Here is an 18737-nt window from a genome sequence, read left to right on the forward strand (position 1 = left end):
AAGTATACAGCACGAATTCCACAAATTATACTACTGCAATTCAAAATGGACAACTTTTTAAATTGCAAGTGTTTTTCTGATGTTTCAGGTGTCTTTCAGTGTTTTCTGTTTTACTTTTCATAAAACATTTACACATATGTGCACATGTGTGCATGCACACAAAAACAAACACATCCCCCAGTTTGACCACAAGGGAATGGATTTGATACAATTTGCATAATCTCATGGGAAATTCAAGTCATTGGAGTAGAGTTTATTTGTACACTGTGATCTTGGAAGAAAACTTTGGCCTTATTTTTGGAATTGGAATTGGAATTTTATTTTTTTAATTTTATACATTTTTACTTTGTTTTTCATTTTTGCACAATGTATGCATTTTCATCCTGGTTTATAGTCCCCATACAATTCCCACCACCCTACTTGTTTTGCTCCTATTCCCTCCTCCCCGCCCTGTAGTGTGTCTCTGGTTTATAGTTGCTTGTTGATTTTGATTTTTACTTTATTATAATTGGTTTTTTTCCTGGTCCCTTATTTAGGTTTTCTAAATTCTTGCTATGAGTGAGAACATCCGGACACAGAAACATTAATTCCAAAGAGCACCTGCACCCCTATGTTTATAGCAGCACTGTTTACAATAGCTAAGCTTTGGAAACAACCCAAATGCCCAAAAATAGATGACTGGATCAAGAAGATGTGGTACAGAGCCTCCCCGGTGGTGCAGCGGTTGAGCGCTGGGTTGCAAAGCTGCCTGCAGACTCTGCAGTGCCGGTTCAATCCCCGGCCCCTGGGTGAGGGTCCCACATGGCACGCAGACCTCTCCTGCCGCCCGCTGCTCCCCTCAGCAGTGTACTTCGTCATTCTGCCTGCTCTGCTCCCCGCTCTGGCTCTGGTGAATTCTCTCACCCGCCTGCGCTTCTGACTGTACCCAGTGCTTGTATAAATTAATAAATAAAATCTTAAAAAATAAAAAAAAAATAGAAATAGTGAAGGCTACTTATCTCCTATATCATGAAAAAAAAAAAGATGTGGTACATATACACAATGGAATAGTACTCACAATCAAACAAGATAAACTCATGCAATTTGCAGCAACATGGATGGAGCAGGAAGGGATCATGCTCAGCGAAATAAGCCAGAAAGAAAACTTTGGCCTTTTGAACTTTGGAGATGGATAGATAGACCAGCAGACATATATACACCATACTTTTTTGCTATTGTGAGATTTACAGAAAGTGGAAGGTGTCATGGAAAAAAAAATGGAATTGATTTTCTTTGCAGATTGAAAAAATTCAAAGCCAAGGTTGCTCTGTTCTATGGGACTTTGTACAAATTTTTATTTTGGGGATCTGTGATGATTTGCTTTTATAAAGGATAGAAATTTCTCACTTTCCTGCTAGTCAAAAATATGAGATTTTAAGATACACTTTAAAAATATAGGACAGAATGTTCATCCACAGGTTCAGGAGGAAAATCATCTTATGAATACAGGATAAAAAATATCCTTTCTTATTAGAGGATTTTTAGTTGGATAGAGTTAGACTGGATTTAACGGATAGAGTATATAATAACATGTTGAATTACATTAAGTGCAGAGCGTAGCATGTTATGCAAATAAGGTGAATAATAATTAGAAATGTAGTAATGGGTTGTTTCTGAGGTTGCTGAGACCCCTTGTGAGCAACTTGTTATGTGTCAGTTCATGAACAGTGGTCTTGTGAAAGTGTTATAAATGAAAAAAAGAATTTGTGGAAATGAGTATTTTTTTAAAAAATTTGTATTTTATATTTTTCTGGTGCCTGTTTTTTTTTTTTTAAATTTACTTCATGTATGTATAATTTACTTCATTCTTTATTTTTGCAAAACATTTGCTTTCTCTTACGTGTAGTCCCTGTAAAATTCTCACCACCAATTCACCCATGCACCATCACCATAGTCACTTGTGCTTTTATTTAGGTAGTATTGGTTGACAACACTGTATTTGCTTTAGGGGTATACATTCACTCATCGAGGGATGTATGTTACCACACTGCGCCAACCAGCAAAGCACCGAGAATCCTCCACCACAGTCCGTTGAGCTTCCTCCCCTCTGCTTCATACCTCATACCCTCCACTTCTGGTAGCCTCAGTTCTACAATCAGATTTCTGGGGTTTGTTTTGTCCATTCCTTTGTCTTGTTTATTTTTTGCATATATTTATTTTATTGGGGTAACATTTATTGTTGGTATTTTGGAAGTATACGGTACCCTCCACTCTTTCAGATGTACTTACCATAGTGCTCCCGCCACCAAGGTACTAATGATCCATCACCCTGGTCTGCTGTACTCCCTCTCCATTTTGTTCTTAACCCTCCCCCTACCCCTCTGTATACCCTCTGTTTAGTTTTTTTATATTTCCAATATAAATGACATCATTCCATATTTATCTTTCTTCACCTGACTTATTTCCTTTTGTTGAAGAGTTGTTCGAATTCTTATATAGCCATTGCATTCTCATAGTGTTCTGAGAAGACAAAATGCCAGCACTTACCATGCCTCTGTTAGTATTACTCTTTCTTGCCACAGCAAGTCACACAATCAAATCCAGAGTCAGTATGGTTGGACATTAGCAAGGGAATGGATATCAGAGGTCTGGCTTAATGGTGACCTCCAACAGGAATTTTTTGGTTGCTGTAAATACTTTCCAAGAAGAAAGAGGATTATCTTCGGAGGTAGTAGTTTTTCAACCCATGCAAACATTCAAGCAAAGGCTGAGTAATATCTTCAGGAGAGACTGTCGAGGTGATTGCTACATTGAGATAAATACAATGACCCCCATGATCATCAGACTCTAGATCAAAACTGACTCCAAATTTTCAGCCTACCTGACTACGGAAATAGTAGAGCTATTAATGGTAATATAGTCATCAGGCAAGAGTTTCAGATTGGGAGAAGAATGACAAATGTAGGTAGATTGCTTTTTTTTTTCCAATATAGAAGAAAGAGATAATCAGGAAATGATAACCCTTATTCTTTCCTGTCTTAGGCTGGATGTCGATATAACTGAACTTCACAGTTGGATTACTCGTTCAGAAGCAGTGTTGCAGAGTCCCGAATTTGCAATCTTTCGGAAGGAAGGAGACTTCTCAGACCTTAAAGAAAAAGTCAATGTAGGTTATACATTAATTTTCAAGTATTTTCCTAAGTTTTGCCTCTTGTAAACTCTGTGCTTTGTGCGCTGATCTGATTCTATTGGTTGAAAAAGTTAAAAACAATATGATATAATGCCTTTGAATATATCTTTGAAGTATGTTTTCTATATCAAGCAAAATCATAGTTTAGCCTAGAAAAAGCTTTCCTAGTTTATCTGTGAACAACCAGGAATATTCTTCATAAATCTCCTTTAACTTTTATGTTATTTAGCTGTAAATTGACAATTTTAGAACATGAATGCATTTTGATTTCCCTTCATATATTGCTCTGTCACCTCAAGGCTGGAACTTAGCAAGCTTTTTCAGACTAGAATAGACACTTAGAAATACAATACTTAGGACCTTGCCTGTGCTCTCACTATCATCAAAAAGTTATTCTTTATAGTCCTAAATGCTTGCCATGAATCATCACCGAATCACAGATTTGCCTTTTCTAGGTATTTATGTATCTCATTAACATAATTAAAATATGTCTAGCCTCCTTCTCCAATATTTATAGCGTGAGATGATTCATTGTTTTTATCCTCTGTTGAAACATTATAGTTTTGTCCTTCACAATAGGGATTTTTATTAATTTAATTAGAGCTGCTTTATCTTTAGGGACATTGTGAGGGCTTTGATTTTTCAACTTTGACAGTTAAGACATCCATTTTTGCTATATAATTGACAATAGTATGTAAAAGAATTTCTATCAGGTAAATAATCTTCAGTTGACAGGCTAAAGACACAAATATTCTACTGTCAAATAAATGAACTATTGGGAGATCACATGTGTGTGTTAATTTGGCTTTATCTTTCATGAATTATAAAATCTATTAGATTTTTACAATTTTTACAATTTTTACAGCTACAAGCTAATACTTGCTATGGTGTTGGAACTTTTGGAAAACGAGAAAGATCTAGGAAAACATAATCTATTTTTGTAACTGCTTGAGGGAAATAGATAATTTCATCAACACTTCACTGCATTTACTATTTTTATGAATTGGAAACTTATTTTAAATTTCTTATTAGCTTTATAAGATATTCTATCAACATTATAACAGACTGTTATGGTTTTTAGAAACGGAATCTATGATTACATTGTTGACATTTTAGTTTTAAAATTAAACTGAAGAGTTTTAATGAAAAAATTTAAAATTAGCACATTAAAAAATATGAAATATACCTTCCTTCAGTCATTTTAAGAAATATATTAGTTCCACTTAAAAAATTAAGATTTTCTTGACAAAAGTTATGCAGTTAATTTATGTGTATCCTACTTATTTTCACATACAAAGATAGAATAAATAATAGATTCCGCTGTTAAAAAGTAAAATTAAACTGAAGAATAGTATATAATAATTCTAGAAAATTAGCAACATGTCTTAATCCAAAGCATACTCATTTGAAGATACCTTCTTTTTTACAGTTTTTGAGGGAAATTTTATGAGCAGAAAATCACTTAGAGAAGATGTACTTTACATAAATTTCAAAGCTTGTGTTATTTTTTGACCACTGAAAGTATGACTCATATTGGGCATTTTTGATTAGCTAATTATTTTTTTTGTCTAGATAATCTACTTATCTGTTTGTTCTCCTTAAAAAAAAAAGCAGCTTTGATCAAGCAGGACAATTGAATTCTAACATTTCAGTAATATAAATGTGAATATTTTCTTTTATCCTATGGTTACCTAAAAGCAATTTACATTTAATTAATAGTGTCAGCAATGATAGACTAAAATTGCTAAAAAAAAAAAAAAAAAAAAAAAACAAGTACAGTATAGTTTGAGTGGTTTTCTGATGCCTCATGTGTCACCTTAACCAAATTCTCTCATTTTCTGAAATAACAACATCAGTTTTAATTGCTTTCTAAAATAAGGACTTGATGATTTACCCAGACATTTCCTTCAGGCTAAATATAATATATTTGTAGTAAAAATCCTTGAGAGAAATATGTGGTAATGATGATGGATGTGTAGTTTAGGTATACATTAATTTTCTTACTTCTTCACCTGTCAGTTTACGTAGGTTATTTTGAACACATGGGAGGCTCATCTCATGAACTTTAGTGGTATTAATTCATTTTTTGGCATCCATTAAAAAGGGCTAAATATTACCCTCCTTTTTTTCTTCCCCTTGAGTCCTTCATGGATATATTATTTTCAAGTGCTGTCAGCCAGCTAGAGTATCCTAGGTAATTTTCAGTTTGGGCTTACATACTTTTAAACCTAATAGAATTTTGGTTCTGTGTTAGCCATGTGTTTTGTCCATAAAACTTACATAATGCACTTAAAAGCTGAGTTCTGCGGGATGTTTTTATTGAATATATGTTCCCTGGATAACTAATTTTGGAATCATCCTGAACTTATTACAAATGTGGGCACTCAGACATAATGAATGAGATTTACTTTTGAACAAGAGCCACAAATGATTTGTATGAACATAATGATTTATACTTAATACTCAAGGGTACAATCTGGGACTTTACCAGACTATGAAATATTACTTTGCTCTTTTTGTTAATGCCACCATAGTTCAGAATTTCAAGCTGAATCAACAGATCTAGCTATTCAACTTATTGAATTGATCAATTAGTAATTAAATATCAAAACAAGCTCTTCTGACCACAGGTTAAGATGATGTGTCTGAGGATCTGGGACCTTCACATCTGTCTTCATGGAAGAGGCTCTCCTTTGGCCAATCTCTCTGTTCACTCCCAATATCTTTTTTTTTAATAATAAATTTTATTTTTATATTCCCCATACAATTGCAACCCCTTATTTTGACCCCAATCCCTCCATCCCGCCCCCCACCCCCCATAGAGTGTCTCTGGTTCATAGTTTTTGTTGATTTTGAGTTTCACTTTCTTATAGTTATTCATTTTCCTGGTCCCTTATTTAAGTTTTCTAGATTCCTGCTATGAGTGAGACCATCCGGTATTTTTCTTTTTTCTTTCTGGCTTATTTCCCAATATCTTAATTGTCTCTGTCCTAAAGAAACCTATTTCCATTCTGCTATATATCCATATACTCAACCTCTACCAATGTCCTCTGTTTTTGTCATTAGCTTTTAAACAGGTAGTTTTTCTTTTTTTAAAAAAAAAGATTTATTTATTTATACATACAAGAACTAGGGTACAGGCCAAAAGTGTGGAGGATGAGAGAATTCACCAGAGACAGAGTGGGGAGCAGAACAGGCAGATTGGCTGAAATACACTGCTGAGGAGAGCAATGGTTGAGTCAGGAGAGGTCTGCTGTGCCATGTGGGTAGCTCCCTGGCTGGGGATTGAACTCGTGTTGCAGTGGCTTTGGATAGCCACAAGATTGTGTCTTCATCCCTTGTGCCACCAGGGGGGCCCTAAACAGGTAGTTTTTCTATCCTTGAGAAAACTCTCCCGTACTGTAAACATATATGAATGCTTTGTGACTTACCTTGCTCAACTTCTCTTCAAGACAAACCTGTTAACCTTTTTATTCTTTATGAAATTCTTTTTTTCCTTAGCTCAGGAAATACCACTATCTGTAGGTTACCTTTTTATGTTTTTGGCCATTTGTTTCATCTAATTTTTCCATTAAGGTTGACAGTCTAGAGTCTGTCCCTTGTTTTTCTGCTCTGGATTATTCTCATTCCTTCCCATTTAAATAACATTTGTTTTCTGTGAACATTTCCTTCTGTATCAGCATCTCTTCAAAGCCTCCTATTTTCATGACATCTTCTCTAATTAATATGAAACTAAGTTCCAGATTCCCCAGAGTACTACCCTGGCTTTAGAAGTACTATCCTGTCATCATGTCATCATCTCTTCCTTAAAGCCCCGACCAATGTCTAATTGCCTGTTAGACCACTTTGAGTGTTACCTGAAAGCTGAGGTAAGCTGTGTTATAACTTCCTAGTTTTCCCTTATTCTTTCCCTCTTTCGGCAGCCTAATCCAGAATTACAAGCTAACTGGGCCATCTACATTTTTCCTTAACCATTCACAAGTCTACTCTTTGACAGTTCAATTAATCTCACTACCTAACAGCTCTTGAAACTGTCTAGTTCTCTCTATTCCCGTCACTACAACTCTGATTAAAGCTAATATTGTGGCGTCCCTCTGTTTAAGATGACAGTCCCTTGCTGGGCTTCCCTGCCACTGATGTTGTATTATTTCAGAAGATTTCACATAACTTCTTCCAAAAGAGGAAGGAACTTATTAAAACTTGATTATGCTTCTTTACTAATCATAGGTATAGCCTCTCTCTCTTGCTTCTCTCTGTTCTTCAAGCCATCTAGGTAAACACAAACGTAATACACAATCATAGAATTGCCTCTGCTTCCTTACAACATCTAATCAAAGGTAAAGCCCCACTTCCTTGACCTCCCCCATCAGCACACACAAGCCCAAGTCCAATAAAACTCTAACATCCTCTTAGAGACATCTTCACATAGTATCCTTAGTTCATGTCATCATTCTTGTGGTGACACATAATTCAGCTCTATTTTGTTCATGCACAGGCATTTTCCTAATGGCCTTTCTCTGGAAGACCTCGGCAAAATCAGTGTTTCCATGTTGCCTTCATATAACCTGCCATGATCTAATTCCTCCTTACTGAACGTATTCCTGTTCATTTTATATTAGATGGCTGCGTTCTGGAAATGAAGGACTGACAGGAACTTAATTTGTTAGGTTTGGATTGTGTTTATGTTGGTGTGGCTTAATTTGGTTTGGGTATCCCAGTACCTAGGAGAGTGTCTGTTATTTGACGCAATTAATGTTTGACTATATGAATCAGTGATTTATTTTTTTCACTTGTGCAGGCACATTTCAAGGCAGGCTGTGCTGCTAATATCAAGGATATAACTACTTTTGAATAAACATTTAGGTGAATAAATTACTTTTTCTGTCAAAGGGCAAGACTTCATTATAGAATGTTAAGTGAATAGAAAATTAATTGCTTCTAAAGTCAGGGTAGCACTCTGGGGAATCTGGAACTTAGTTTCATATTAATTAGAGAAGATGTCATGAAAATAGGAGGCTTTGAAGAGATGCTGATACAGAAGGAGGAAGAGAGGTCATAAAGTGTTTTTAATCAACTTAATAAAGAATTAGTAAACTTCCCATTTTCTTATACTTTGTTTAAAAGTTTTTTTTAATTGTTTCTTTTTTCTTTATATAGTATGTAACTCAGTTGTCTTTTACTTTCCTTTAAGTTATACATTTCAGAATTAATAATTCCCTGATTATCTGATTATCTCTAAGAATTTTTATGAGCCCATGATATGTTAAATTAGTAGTATATTCCTTATGAAATGATTCGTTAATGTTTTGATCATTCATATTTTTTTCTTTATTTAATATACTAGATACTTCAGAATCTCAATAGTATCTTTGATCATATGATCATAAATTGATCTATTGAGTATTTAATATCTACATGTTAAAAATAACTTAAGACTATCTTCCAATATAAAATATACTTTACAAGATTCAAAATATATGTGTGTGTATGTATTCATGTACATATGCAATAAACAGAGATGTATAAGGAAGAAAACACATACACAAAAAAGTTGTGTGAGTTTCTGGAGGGAGAAAATTGGAGAAAGATATATCAAGGGCAGAAATGTTTTCATGAGCAAGGTGATTTCAAAGAGGTAGTTTTAGCTGTCAGTGCTTAATTCTGTAAGAAGCATTGTGTATCATGGTTGAAGAGGAATTAGATAATTGGACTTGAAAATAAGGAGAAAGCCAATATACATATGTAAATGTATATCTGCATGTCTGTAGTTCTGTCTGTATCTATCTGTCTTGATGAAGGTCATGTTGGAAAGCAGACTATTGTACCCAACTCCCAATCTATTTGCATTTTCTAATAGGCTTTCCTTTAATCCTACTTTATTGAATTCACAGCAGTAATCTTCATGGTCTGGTTTATGACCATTGCATGTTACTGGGGTTTGTTACACATGAACGCTTTCCTAGAGCATTTTAAGCATGGGTGGTTGAGGGAAATGGCGGGGTTGTATATGGAGGTGTTCTGCTCCCACAGTCCTCACCTTTATGCATCGACTGTATGCCAGGAGCATTTCTAGGCACCGGAGATGGCCTAATAAAGGAAATGCACAAGGATTCCAGAACTTATATAAGTTATAGTCCAGTGGGGAAGATGAAAATTAAACAAGATTAATGTGTACAACATAGAGAATGTTATTGACACAGGCCATGGGTAAAATAAAGTAGGGATGAGCACTAGGAAGTAAGTGTATGTGTGTGTGTAGATTGACACTAGACGGTCTCCCTGAGAAAGTGACATTTAAGTAAAGATCTAAAAGCAATGAGAAATTTGCGGATACCTAAAGTGGAAGCATTGTAGGTAGAGGAAAGAAGTAAGTGCACAGCCCTGAGACACTTCTGTGCTTGCAGTGTCTCAGAACAACAACAATTGTGGCTGGAACCAAATAATCAAGGTGTTTATTAGCAGAAGAAAAGGTCAGAGAAGTTAAGGGGTGAAGATGAGGTGGGACCATGTTGAGGATTTGAGCTTTTATTCGGAATGAGAAGGGGAGCTATTAAGAGAGTTGAGCTGACTTCTGCTGCTACTGGCTTCCTCTGTCTGCTGTGTCGAGAATATGTCATCAGGGAGCAGAGGGAGAAGTAGAAATGCCATTTAGTATGCTATTTTGAGACATCCAGATCCCTGAAAGATGATGGGTTTTTCGACTAGTGTGGTTAACAGTGAGCGTTGAAATATAGCATCACTTTCTGGCTGTGTTTTGAGGTTAGAGTCAACAGGATTTTTTGATGGCTTGAATGCTGGGTTGGAGAGAAAGCAAAGTCAAGAGGATTCTAAGATTTTGGCCTGAACAAATAGAAATATAGATGGAGCCCTAGAGTGCGCTAAATTTAGAGGTCAGGGAGAAGAGGAGGAGCCTGCAAGGGAGAGTGGGCAAAGACAGTTCTTGAGGTGGGGTGCACACTCCCTGTGCTTGTAGCCTAGGACCCCAAATTAAGAAATAGTTCCAAGATTTTTTCTGATAGCCCTCTGAATCACAATATGACAATAAATAAACTGAGGCCTGAGGATCAACTACTGAATGTAGTAGCCTGGAGGCTAATGGGAATGTGAATAGTGGCAGTTTTGACAGAACTGAGTAAGGGGAAATGTGTGACCCCCTTTTTTCTAACAAGGGTCTGTTTTCACTTTGCAAAATAGACCTATAGAAGCCCTTGTCCTCCTGGGTGGCATACCATTCTATAAAATAAAGGATGCACCCTCCCTCTATTTTTTTAAAAGATTTATTTATGCATACAATTACTGGGGTACAGACCAGAGGTGCAGGGGTTGTAAGAGGATCCACCAGAGACAGAGTGGGGAGCAGAACAGGCTGATCTACTGAAATACACTGCTGAGGGGAGCAGCAGGCAAGACAGGAGAGGTCTGCTGTGCCAGGTGGCTATCTCCCTGGCTGGCCGGGGATAAAACTGGTGCTGCAGAGGCTGTGGACAGCTTCACAGTGCTGTGCTTAACTTCTTGCGCCACCCAGGGGGGCTGCACCCTCTATTTTTCAGAACTATGTTTCTCTTCAGATTTTGTTTTTCATTGTTGTGTGATTTGTTTTTTTACTTCTTCTGTGCTTTTTACATATCTTTTGAGAAAATGAGGGAAGGTAGAAGCATTAGAAACTACTAATCCATCCTATGTTAAAACAACAGTTTATATATTTTATTTGAGGGCAAGTGTATGTTTAACCAAATCAAGGATAAAAGGGAGTTTCAATAGTGTTTATTCAGTCAACTTCTTTAACACTTTATGTGTGGTTATTGTATGCTTCTCAATACATTTTGTAAGCAGAGACGCTTTAATCAACTCTTGTGGCCAAGATTTTTCCTGTTTGCTTTTGAAATGCATCGTGGTCTCCTTCATTAGAATGGCCACATGTGCCATTTTGTTTGTGTAATAAATGACTTGAAGGGCCTCCTCAAGTCCTCTCAGAGTTCCAGTATCTTTATTGTTGCAGCACGTAGAAAATACTGAGGCTCAGAAAGGTTGAATCACTTTCCAAATGTCAAGCAGCTAGTAAGCAGCAGAGACAGAAATCTGAACCAACTCAAAATAGAGAAACTCCAGAACTTTTCATTACTTTCTATACTGGCTCCTTGCTGTTCTAACTTTCTGTACTTTTAATCAACTTTCTGGGGCTGTATCTGAAATAGAATGTTTTTTGGAATCTTCACTGTCTTGTTCATACTCTTCAAGATACATTTGTGACAGTATTTCTCTTTATTTTCTAATACTTCTCCTTAAGGTGATATTTCTTACCAGGACCTATGCATCATCTGAACCATGACAAATATGCAGAGGCTATTAACTGCTTCTTTCTTGGCCCTGTATCTCTATTTATGCACCCCTAACTCAGTTTGCATGCAGTAGACACCTGGCGAGGGGGTTTAGTAATTGAGCTGTACACAGAGTTGCCAATCAGTCTACAAGTTGTCAGTGTCTGTTCTACATTCTACATGACCAGACCTTCCTTCTGCTCTCCTGGTGTTCATGTTGCCTTCACAGTTAAATATTTTGAGTAGCATCCCTGACTGCATTCAAATTGTCAGGTCACCTTTTCTGTGAATTGTAGTCAGATATGCTCAATTCTGCTTGATTAATATTCACTGAAATATCTCTAGAAGCAGCAGCATATGTTTGAAAGAGCTGACCTTGTAAATAGATGACCAGGGTTCTAATATTTGATCTAAAACTTTCTACTTCTGTGATCCTGGACATATGACTTAATCTTATTGATGCTCAATTTTTTTCTTGTGTAAAGTAATGCTGGTTTTTTCTCTAGTAAGACTCACTATAAAATCCATTGAAAAAATGTACATAGGTTGTAATTTAGAGGACAGCGAAAGGATCTGCATTTTTATTATGGTCGTGTCTGGTCATCTGGTCACGCCTGTTTTCAATTATACCACAAATCTCTCATGCCTTGCTTTCCTCGTCTGTCAGATTGGGAATAATAGTACCTACTCCATAGATTGTTGTTTTGCTGTGGTGGTTGTTATTATTATTTATATTAGAATTATTGCAGTAATGTTGTTAACCAAATAAGCTACTTAAGATCAAAAATCATCCATGAAATAATTAATTATAACTGTGTGTCTCTGCTAGTAATGCTAATTGATTAGTCTGTCAGATGCTTAGAATAAAGAGATTATGATCATGGCATTTAGGAGGCCATTGATAATTTATTTTCATCATTTATGAAGGCAATAAATGGTATTCTCATTCTACTCTTTATGTAATTTCATGTTTTAAAAAAGCAAGCAGTAGCGATAAAATAGCAATCACTGTGATAGGAAAGGCTAACTCTAAAGCTGTTTAATTCAGGAAACACCAATTTGCTGTAACTGTTCTTATTATTTTGTTGTAGTACAAATCTTTTTCACTTATTTTTCCCCTCTGTCTCGCCACTCCCCTCCTCTCCTCTTCGCTTTCCTTTCTGATGTAGTTCAAACCTTGAATACCCTCAATCCTGCTGTAGCTTTTGATAGTTGTAAATACTATATATTTACTTAGAATGTGCTTATTTTTCTGACCTAATGTATGCAATGTCCTTTACAAATAGCAGTTACCTTTCAATGGAGAATGAATTTAAATTATGTGAAAACATGTGTGCTGTAAGTTGCTAAGGATGATTTCAAAGATGGAGGTTGAGAAAATGTGAGCTTTGAAACTTCATCTAAGTCCTTACCTTTAACACGATGTTGTGGTAACTTTAGTTTCATGAATTTCCTGGTTCAACTATCAGGTTAGAACTTTCAGTGGTTGTATAAACAATTCAATAATGCCTTTGTGTAACTGACTTTCAAGATACCCCAGAAGTTTTACTTGCTAATTGGAATCCTGGGACCATATAATCCCCAAACATCATAATCTGTGTTCATGGAAATTTTCAAGTACAGTCCAAGATATTCAAATGTGTATCACCTATAGCACTGCTGACTGATGAGCTGAACCTGAGTTTTGACTTGCTGCCCTTGACAGCATCAAGTAAAATGTCTGTTTTCCAGTGAAGTTAAAACTGATTTTAAAAAAGACTATTTGAATAGTGCTTTAGTTGACTCTTTACTTATTCTGCTATATTTTACTTAGTACTTTTATATTATAGCTCTTTCCGATTGAAGTGTTCTATTGACTATCACTGCTTTAAGTTTCTGTATATTAAACTGTGAATCCAATAATCCTAGTTCATGAACTTTTTAAAGAATAAATTTATATTATCTTCTGTTTAGTTGTAGTTCTTTCTTTAGAGCATATTTCCAAACATTTAAAATCATATAGTAGGCTATTTGTCAAGTAGCCTCATCATTTGGTGTGTTTGGGAAATAGTCTAGATTGTTACTTCTCTGAAAGGATCTCTGATGCTGCCTCATTAGCTACATTTTTATCTATATATCTATGTGTACATATGTCTCTCTCTTTAAATTGAATTAAAAGTTACCTGCTTACATGTTTGAAATCCTCAATAACCACATGTGGCTCGTGGCTGCTGGATTGGACCCGTGCAGATATAAATTATTTCTATCCTTGCATCGGGAGTTGTGCAGAACAACACTGCAGAGTATGCAAGTGTGGATTATATGCCCTCCCACCTGGCCCCATGTATTACACCTTAGAATATTTGTTTTGATGCCTGTAGATATGAATACATTTTTGAAAAACAGCCTGATGATAGAATAACCTGGCACAAATTCAAGTGAATTCTTTAACAAAGCTGCTGTTTAGTCATACAAGTATCACTTATATGTTAAGTACATTATAGCTTGCTTTTTCTATGGGAAGTTGTGTTTGAGAACATATAACATATATTGTTACATCCACATTTTCTCAATGACTATAGTAATGTAGTTCTAATGCTTCATGTATGGCTCTTATGTAAGGCCATTATTAGCTGAACTCAATTGTATTGAATGCTCTTCTTCCATTTAAATAATTTTTATGTTTAAAAAATTATTAGGAGAAATGAACAAAAGAAATTAGAAAGTCTTTTGATACTAAGATGATATTTTGTTGAAATGGGAATACTTTGACAATTTGAGAGAGAAAATTGAACCCTTGGTAAATATGTGGTGAAATTATTAATGGTAATATACTTTTCCCATTATATGTACTTACTGAATTTTATATTTTATTTTTAATGCAGAATATATACTTGTGTATGAGAAGTACTTCTGTGGTTTATATATAAAATATAAAAATTAATGATCTGACACTTTATTCTATGTGTCAGATTTGACTAGAATTTGACTTTGTTGGTTCTTTTTGTTTGGCAGAGTTACAGTGCATCTGAAACTATTATGGGAAAAAGAAGTAAGAGTGGAAATCTTATTAAAAATAGCAGTTCAGTATGGATATGACTTGTACTTTCCTTGCCATTATGATGCTTCTGGTGCCTAGGAGCTTGAGGAAAAAAATCTTTAGATTCAGATGATAAGCTGACAGAATGAAATATCTTTAGACTTAAAAGGGCAAATAGAAGTTATAATTACTCTGTAACTTCACAATCTTTGTATTGAAATACTCACCTTTGTTATCATGCTGCAGGCCATAGAGCGAGAAAAAGCCGAGAAGTTCAGAAAACTGCAAGATGCCAGCAGATCAGCTCAGGCCCTGGTGGAACAGATGGTGAATGGTAATTACACGGAGTTGATTTAGATAATCTTCTTAGGGATTTGATAAACACATAGGTTCATATTTATCAGCTGAATTATATCAGACAATCACTTCCTGAATGCAAATGTAAATTAAAGTCAGTTTGTGAGCATTTTATTCTTTTTTAATGCTAAGCAAATTATTAGAGGAAATTCACGTTGGTGTCCAGGAAAATGGGATGTGGTCGAATATTTTATCAATCTGTTATAGAGAAATTAATTTTAATGCAAACCCTGCTAGCATTTGTCCAAATAATTTCAGAAAACAAGATTTGCAGAAATAATTGGAAATGTAAGCAATCATATAATATATGTAAAGTGATTATAATCTGATTTTAAGTAATTCTTGCAATGTATTTTTCCACACCAACTAAAATTATGTGGAAGACTTCATCAGCATACCTGTTTGCTAATAATATATCTGACATTTTTATGTTGCTTTTCATATTTTGCACTCATTTCAAAAACATCTTGGGGAAATCTTTATTTTCTGACTTCAACTTATTTTGACAGAGGTAAAAGCAGAATCAACAAAACTTTTTATTAATAATGTATGAAGATTAATCTTTGATAACACTTAGTGCCACAAAAGCTATCTGAACAAAACATGTTATTGACACATCATTTGTAAACAAACTTCTTTCAGACTGCCGTTGTTATATTACTATATTCATTTCAAGATATTAGTATTTCATGGAAATCAGGGAGTATGCTATTTCCAACCAAGATTTTTGTCATTTTTCAAAGGATAGGTTTATAAGAATGTCATAACCAAATGTAACAAATGTTTTTGAGTGCATGTTGACTTTTTCCAGACTCTGCTTGCATTCTGGTCCATAAATTCCATGCATGAATTATTCCTTGCCTTAATTGCCATGTTGGCATTAAAAAGTTCAGTGATCTTCCTAGGAAATCAATTCATTTTCTTCTAATGAGCTCCATGACTGAGAGTATTTGGCTAAAAGTAAAAAACAAGCAAATATGACAGCTGAGGATTTGGTTAACAAGTAAATGAATATATAGACAATGTAAATTCTAAAAGGCTGTTGTTTAGCTGCATGTTGCTAGGTAGTTAGCTGAGGAGTTTGATAGCAGCATATTATTTCTAAATAAAATATAATCTGAAATATTCTTGTAGCTGTTATATAACTTATCTGAGGGAACTACATTATCACCTTTTCATTTTAATAAGCCAATGTAAAATCTGTACTTCTAAATGGTCTCATTTCTTAATTAAATATCAAGCATATCTTACCTTAGATCATCTGATAGCTTACACTGAATTATTCAAAAAACAGTTAAAACTTAGAAATGGAGAGGATGATTTTTTGGGGGGTGTAATTAAGACTATATACAAGGATTAAAATGATCATATGATTAGTGATAATATCTTCTCCTAGATTAATGCCCTCATTGCTCTTTTGGAGCAATGAAGAAAAACCAGGATAGATACAAGGTCTTTAATAAATATTAATTAACTTATTAAATTCTGTTTAGTGAAGCAAAATTAAGCAGTAATTGAGATAATGACATAGGTAATTTTGGTCAGAAAATAATAATAGTTCTGAAAGTAAATGCTAACCTGTGTAGAAAGCAAAGAGCAACGAAGAGGGGGGTGTGATATAGGGCATTCTCATTGATTGACTATGTTGATCAAATTTTAAGATTCCCATTTATGTCAATGAAAATTTGTTTAGGGCCTCGCTGGTGGCCTAGAGGTAAGTCTCAGTGCTATCACCACGACAGCCTGAGTTTGATCCCCAGGCAGGGAGCTAACCCACATGGTGCAGTAGACCTCTCCTGTCTCACAAATTGTTTTCCTTAGCAGTGTATTACAGTAAATTTGCCTGTTCTGTTCCTCACTCTGACTGTGGCAAATCCTCTCACCCCATGCACCTCTGGCCTGCATCCCAGTTCTTCTATATAAAAATAAATAAAATCCTGGAAACAAAAGAACAGAAAATTGCATCATTTTTTTTTTCATGTGATTGCACAAATTTTGAGTTAAGTCAGACACCCAGTAAGTTCTAGGAGTACCTGTTAGGGTGTATTTCAGTGGACTCCTAGCCTTAATTTATTATGACTCTTCTAGCTCAGGGTCCCAAACTAGAGATTACTGTTGTGGCACATGAAGCTGAAAGACAAATTGAGGTTCTGTAAACTTATTTCCCAGCAGTTATCTCAGTGAACCATTTAAATTTACAAGACCTGACTTCCCTCTCTCAAGTTTGGGCTATGGAGTTATAATAAATTTCATAATGACGTAAAAATATACACATTCATGTGCTTTTCTTCATAGAAAGGATAATGAAAGCTGAATCAAGATACTTCATTTAGGATCTCATGTAAATGGCTGTTCATTTCAACCATGTATCTTTGCATCAAAAATAAGATAAAGATAAAGCATTCTTGTACAATGTTATGTTATGCAGCTTATTCAAATATATAAACATTGTATGTGTGTTCTACCATGGTAACAGCATTTAACATAAAATGTATGTTATATGTCTATAAACATACACAGAAAACTGAATTTTCTACTTAAAATTATTTATTGTAAATTACTTTCTAAGACATCTAGAATGATTTTAAAACCCCTCTTTTAAATTTTCCCTGTGAATGAAAGTCTAAGACATGCAAAAAATATTCCACAGTACTTATATTTTATATCAGTTTTCACCCAAAATGGTAATTTTGATATTTCCTAATCACGTTTGGACATTTCTAAATACTGAAAAACTGAATGTTCAATACCACTTAAGAGATGCAGAAAGCAAAATCTGTTATACCTAAAGGCAGTTTTCTACAGGAATTCAAGAAAGGTACTAAGGGACTGGGGTAGGTGTTATGATTTTTAAAAGTGCAGAGATTTACCCAGATATCAATATAGAAGTGTCCTTCTGTTGGTGTTGCAAAGTGTTAAGGACACTTGCATGCCTTAAAAACGCTCATTCTTATGTTCACTTTTGCTGGGTTACATGGAAGATATTGTCAGCTGAAGATAATTCTCTTTTGGCTGTATTTTATCAAAAGCAAAGGGTTGTGTGCAGAATAATAAAATACAGTTAGTTAGGTTAGAATTTTACAGTAATGATTTATATTGGAAAAATATGAAGAGAATCTTATTAATTTCCATGGAACATTTTAAAACTAAAATCAAGAGGTTGCATTTCCTTACTCTAAAGCTGTACACGAACATTGTCCTTATGTATGTCCTAGTTCTTTCAGAAATGGTAGGTGATATTTATGATCACCAGAAAGAAAGACTACAGTACTACTGAGAGTGTTAACTAAAACATCATGTTTCTGGAATTTTTGATGTGGATTTTTGGTGTAATTTTAAACTTATTTGTGTCTTTTTAACTGTATTTTAAAAGTAACATTAATTTGAAGTTCCTATGTCAACATCAACTGATAGATAATTATGAGAGTTTGATAGAATATTGAGTGGTGGAGTGAAACCTCTACTTGGGGAAATTTTTCGCAAATATAATCATTATGAAATTTATTGTCAATATATGTCAATGAAAATTTGTTTAGGGCCTCCCTGGTGGGAGTCTTAGTCTCAGGACATTTTTAATTTCCTAGAACTTTAGTGAGAGTAAATGGAAGACTAGACCAGGTAGCTAGTTATCTACATTTCTTGTAACTGTTATACAAGTAGAGGAATTTTCAAATTTTTATTTCATTTAAAAAAATTACAGTACATCCTTATTTAAGGTTTATTTTTGTATTTCTTTAATAAAACAAAAAAGGTATAAAATAAAATATTTAGAAAATCTTAATACCTATTTATGACAAAGAATCTTGCTGCTGTATCATGCTGTTGATCATTAATTAATGAATTTGGATTCCTTAGGATTTTATTTTGAACATTT

The 18737-nt window shown here is 34.7% G+C and overlaps 1 protein-coding gene across 1 annotated transcript in view; it reads left to right on the forward strand.

Annotated features, from left to right (window-relative positions):
• Positions 1-18737, forward strand: part of DMD (dystrophin) — a 1988221-nt gene that overhangs the window by 712942 nt on the left and 1256542 nt on the right. Inside the window, 2 exon segments of the mRNA XM_054695791.1 lie at positions 3022-3145; positions 14753-14840. Coding sequence (XP_054551766.1) covers positions 3022-3145; positions 14753-14840 — 212 coding nt within the window.

This window comes from Talpa occidentalis, unplaced genomic scaffold, assembly GCF_014898055.3.
Source record: "Talpa occidentalis isolate TD23 unplaced genomic scaffold, MPIMG_talOcc4v2.1 talOcc4.15, whole genome shotgun sequence".
NCBI classification, from domain to species: domain Eukaryota; kingdom Metazoa; phylum Chordata; class Mammalia; order Eulipotyphla; family Talpidae; genus Talpa; species Talpa occidentalis.